Genomic DNA, 5,485 nt, shown 5'->3' with positions numbered 1-5,485 from the left:
CATCCGCCGAATGTTTCAAGGGTGTTGTTGGAAAAAAAACGATCTAAATTTTCCACATCCCAACTGCGTGACTGGCATTGTATGTCCTTCACCATGAAATTAGCTGGAAATTGTTAATTAAAATTCTAGCACTTAATGGGCGATTGATTACGTTTTGAGCAGATCTAGAACAATTCTATTGAAATGCATATTTTGGCTTAAACACAAAGAAAAAATTTTCAATCCAAACTTAAAACAATTGCGCCGTTTTTGAAGGCGCTGAAATAAAAAAATAAAATCCTTCTTGCCATGATGATTGGGCGTAATTGGACATTCCACGTACTGGCTAATTTACCAATTGTACTTAATATTTAAATGTGAGATTATCTCGGCACCAGCAAGTCTACAATTTATATGTTTTTCAGTGTAGATTTGCTAGACATGATATACTTATTGAATAATAGTGAAATGGCACGCAGATCCCAAGGAAATAATACATAATTGACCCAGAAAAATTACATATATTTAGCATCCAATCTAGAACTTCCTCTGGGCATATTTTAAAATTTTGTTTGCTTTTGCTTTGCACTTTCCAAGATAATGCCAACGAGTATCAACTCATTTGAAAGATTTACTTTGTTAATTCCTTAGTTTTGTTCACACATTGAAACATGTTGTATGATGAGACTGGGCTTTGTGGCAGATTATTTTAAGGTATGTGCATATATTTTTTTCACGCGGAAAATTTGCTGCATTTCAAAAGTGGTTTATCAGTGTGTCTAATGATAAGGTGGTTTACAATTCAGTGAAAACTGGAGAGAATTTCTTAAGTAGTCCGTCAAATACACAGCAACTTTCTTTGAAATACGCTAAAAACGCAAAAAATTGTGGTTGTTAACAGTGCGATTATTGTCATATATCACCACTGCTGGATTAACTTCAAAGTGGGGTAAATTCACATCAATTCTAATAATAGGTAATAAATAGTTTGCAGTTTCTCTGGCTAACAGGGGTAGATCGTATCGATGGTTACTGACCATTTCTAATATAAAGCCAGTTAATCTTCATCATTTATCAAGTAAGCAATCCCCAACAAATACATCTTCCTCTGGTGCGAACGAGAAACAGAGAGGCAAGCTAACGAACTTTGCTTGATTAATCTGATGGCTTAACTAAGTATATAAGTAGGATTTGAACACTGATGTATAATAAAGAAGTCGTTAATTAATAAATTAATTTGTCGCCAACTAGAAACCAACTAAGAAACAAAATTTCATCTAAACCTCAACTTCATGTTAGTCGCAAAAAATAATTACAAAAACCCTAAATAGCGTCAATTTCAATAATATTTGAACTAAAATTTTGATATTTCCACATGTGACGTTTTAGCATAATTACATAATTTAATGCTTAATTTGTTATACTGGCCTGCTCAACCTAAACAAATTTATAATTAATTATCGTAATTAATAAGGCCGTGTTATTAATGTATGCGGCTATCCTATCAGCCTTAATTATAAAGCTACTTTGTTATTATGAATGATTTCATATCAATTTTCTGCTCAGAAATTATCTGATAAGCTCAACACATGTCCATCAATCCAATAACCAATTAAACTTTAACAACTAAACAGCCAACGGGCTTGAAACCTGTGCTAATTTTAATTAATAATCCCTAACGGCATCATGAGTCCAGTAAGTAACAGCAATCAAGCATTTGCAACTCATCAATTAGTATAAATCATTTTAGAGCCCTTTGCACGCACTATAATTTTTTCGGAAAAAAACGCAAATGGCTCAATTTTGAGGCATTTGCCTCCAAATAATACATCATTATTATCGCAAAAAATCGTGACTCCTTAAAATGGGTCAATATTTTCGATCATTTCGGATCTGTAAGGTCTAGTAGATATGCTTTTCATTGAGCTCGCTTCTTGCTCAATGAAAAAGTTAATTTTTGACCGAAAAAATCGAAATCTGGATGAGAAGCTGCCGCTGCCTCCCGATCAGTTGAGGTCAAACACAAGTGATGCACAAAACACAAATGATGCAGGACTGTCCTGGCAAGAAACCATGAGCAATGAAAAACATGCTTGAAATACGAAATATTTGAAAGACCCTATACAGGGTGTCCCCTAAGCACATGATCAAAAGGGTACTGCGATATTCTTTGAATCAAAAGAAGACGATCTGACCTAACTTTTATGAATAAAAAACGTCTGGCTCATCTGCTATTGATGGTCAAAGTTCTTCAAACAATTTATACTTTTTTGAAATATCGGGAGAATGGTACGATGTATTTTGGTGAAAGTCGCTGTGAATTTGTTCTTATGTAAGACTCATATTTTGATGAAAAAATCTAGTTCAGCCGTTTTGGACAAGTGGTGAATTTTTGAGTGTCGTGGTACAAAGACTACCAGAACTTTTTATTTGGTGGATGGAATCAATTTATTTGGTTGATGCACTAATCATTTATTCACAATTTTGTGCTCTTTGTAAAATCTTGTAGCATTCATAGTTTTTGTGCAAAAAAATATGTTTGTTTTCTTTCCACTTAACAATGTTAGACATTAAGTCAAAGACAAATTTGATTGACAATTAATTTATGCCTCGTATCATGATATTTGCAGTTAATGTTTAACATAATTAAGTGAAAAGAAAACAGAAATATTTTTGTCGCTAAAGCTATGAATGTTACAAGATTTTACAAAGAGCACAAAATTGTGAATAAATGATTAGTGCATCAACAAAAAACAAATTAGTTTCATTTCATCCACCAAATAAAAAGTTCTGGTAGTTTTTGTACCACGACACTCAAGAATTCCCCCTTGGCCAAAACGGCTGAACTGGATTGTTTCATCAAAATATCAGTCAAACAAATTCACAGCAAGTTTTATCAAAATACGTCGTACAGATACTCCCGATATTTCAAAGAAGATAAATTTTTTGAAGAACTTTGACCATCAATAGCAGATGAGCCAGATATTTTTTGTTAATAAAAGTTAGGTCAGATCGTCTTCTTTTGATGCAAAGAATATCTCAGAATCCTTTTGATCATGTGCTTACGGGTCACCCTGTATATGAAGCCAAATTCAATATTAATTTGCTTACTGTCAGTAATGCCGATATTTAAAATCTCTACATGGAACCAAAACGTTGGACAATTTATTGATATTCCTTTGATAGATTTATACATTCTTTTCAGGGTTTACCAATAAATTAATGGCCTGTTGGCTGTTTGAAACTGGCAAATAATTTGCGGTTAAAATATGTGCAGTCGGCTATTGAATGAGACCGTAAAATTCGATGAAAATACTGTCCAAATGGGCAATCAACTAAGCAAATTTGTCTGGAATATTGACATTAATATTGGCCCTATCGTCGAACCAGTACTATTATTTTTTTGCCATCAACAACGCTCATTATTGTTTCAGATACAATGCCGGATACAGAAGTAAAAGGCATTGATGATATGCTGGCTTATGTAGGAGATTTTTCCAGATACCAGTTAATATTGATATGTTTGTTTAGCGTTATAAATGTTTTATCAGCTTTCCACTATTTCGGGCAAACGTTCACTAGCTTAGTACCGGAATATTTGTGCAATACAACCCAATACAACCAAACGAATGTCATTGCTTTGGAGTGTTCGATAAAACTTTGGGAAAATGACACTGTATATGTGGAGGAACGGTGCACCACTGGGTGGACTTACAATAACTCAAATACCCACGGGTATACAAGTCTTACACAGGAGGTGAGATAAAAATCCCAAAAAATTCCTAGTCTAGAAATATGGTGGGGCAACCGATAGCTCCTCCTCTAGTCCTGCTTCGGATCAAAACCCCATTTGAAATTGAAATTTTCTAGTTAAACTGGGTGTGCTCTGATGACTGGAAACCCGTCTTGGGACAGTCAGTGTTTTTCCTTGGATCAGTCATTGGGGGAATTGTGCTTGGAGTACTGGCCGACAATGTGGGAAGATTACATGTTCTGGTCATTGCCAATATGCTGGCGTTTTGTGGAAACGCCGCCACCACCCTATCTAGTAATGCTACCACTTTCGCCCTCAGTCGCTTCCTAGCTGGTTGTGCTACAGATACTAACTTTGTCATGATGTATATAATTGGTAAGTTGCGAAAGAGGCCAATAAGTAGTTGCAATCACGCTCTTTTTAGTGATGGAATATTTAAGACCCAGCATGATTACTTTCGGACTGAACATCTGCATTGGGGTGTTTTACTCTATATCCTGCATGTCTGTCCCCTGGGTCGCGGTCTGGGTGGGAAATTGGAAAACTTTACTCATTATAGTGTCTGGAGCGCATCTCACAGTTCTCCTCTTCTACCTGATAGTCCCAGAGAGCGCCCAGTGGCTGATCAGCAAAGGCCGGACGGAAGAAGCCATTGTATGTTTCCAACGTATTGCACGAATAAATGGAAGAACAATCAAACCCAAAGCCATTGAGTCATTGCGACAGTACTCGCTTGAGAATATTAACTGCAAGCACCAACAGGAGAACTTTTTCGGGCTACTGAAAACACCCAATCTTAGGAGAAAGACCATTATTTTAATTTACAAATCGTAAGTCACGAAATTTGGGCATTTAACTCAAGAATTAAACGCAGACGTAAAAACTTCCAGAATGGTTCTCACGCTATGTTATGATGCGATTTCAAAAAACATCAACAGCACTGGCATGTCGCCTTTTATAGTCTTCACCATCAGCTCAGCTACAATATTACCAGCGTGCCTTTTTATACTTGCAGTGCAAGATAAAGTAGGGAGAAAAGCCCTGGCCAGTGGGTCTCTAGTGGTAAGCGGATTCCTATCAGTGTGTGCAGGCATTTATCTCGCATTTGTGGAAAATCCGGAACCTGGTGGGCTTTTGGTTCTAGCCATTATTGCCAGGCTAGGAATAAATATCGCTTACAACTCAGGCCATCAATACGCGGTTGAACTTTTGCCAACAGTAGTTAGAGGGCAAGCGGTAGCCGTGGTGCATGTTGTTGGATTTGGGGCTACTTTCTTCAGCACGCAAATCCTGTACTTAGCTGAGTTTTGGAGACCCTCCCCAGAAATTATTTTAGGTTGTAGTACAACTGGCTGAAAGATTTTTGGATCTACAAGGATATTTTCCAGGATTGTTGATGATCTCAGGGGCGGTCGCTTGCCTGTTTCTCCCAGAGACCCTCAACCAAGTGCTCCCAGTTACGTTGCAGGATGGGGAAGCGTTTGGGGAGCATGAGAAAACTTGGCAGTTTGCGTTGTGCGGAGGAGGAAACAGCGAAAGCACGACTATTTTACATCGAAATGCAAATGATCATTGAAACATCCAAATGTAGTTTTTCTATGATATAGTTTACATGCAAATCAAATTTATTCCTGAGTTTCAGTCTTTTATTGTCTCGATTTATTAATCAAAATACGTTTCGGTGTATTTTTCCACCATCATCAGTTTTTATGTGTAGCGTTGTTGCTGCTTTAAGCCTTGGCATGCATTTTC

General features: G+C 36.8%; 1 protein-coding gene across 3 annotated transcripts; it reads left to right on the top strand.

Annotated features, from left to right (window-relative positions):
- Positions 1-450: 450 nt before the first annotated feature.
- LOC109541177 (organic cation transporter protein) lies at positions 451-5,314 on the top strand. Of its 3 annotated transcripts, none has more exons than XM_019909957.2 (6): positions 451-693; positions 3,414-3,736; positions 3,850-4,108; positions 4,158-4,563; positions 4,624-5,069; positions 5,122-5,314. In XM_019909957.2, exons 2-6 carry the CDS (start codon positions 3,419-3,421, stop codon positions 5,307-5,309), a joined length of 1,617 nt encoding a protein of 538 aa, XP_019765516.2. In that variant the 5' UTR covers positions 451-693; positions 3,414-3,418; the 3' UTR covers positions 5,310-5,314. The 3 variants fall into 3 exon arrangements, with proteins under 3 accessions (XP_019765516.2, XP_019765518.2, XP_019765517.2); XM_019909959.2 differs by lacking the exon at positions 451-693 and adding an exon at positions 748-928; XM_019909958.2 differs by lacking the exon at positions 451-693 and adding an exon at positions 748-955.
- The last annotated feature ends 171 nt before the right edge of the window (positions 5,315-5,485 follow it).

The sequence above is a fragment of the Dendroctonus ponderosae genome, unplaced genomic scaffold (genome assembly GCF_020466585.1).
Source record: "Dendroctonus ponderosae isolate FM_Combo_2020 unplaced genomic scaffold, Dpon_F_20191213v2 Dpon_F_20191213_1, whole genome shotgun sequence".
NCBI lineage: Eukaryota > Metazoa > Arthropoda > Insecta > Coleoptera > Curculionidae > Dendroctonus > Dendroctonus ponderosae.
This window is presented reverse-complemented; position numbering and strand designations above follow the sequence as displayed.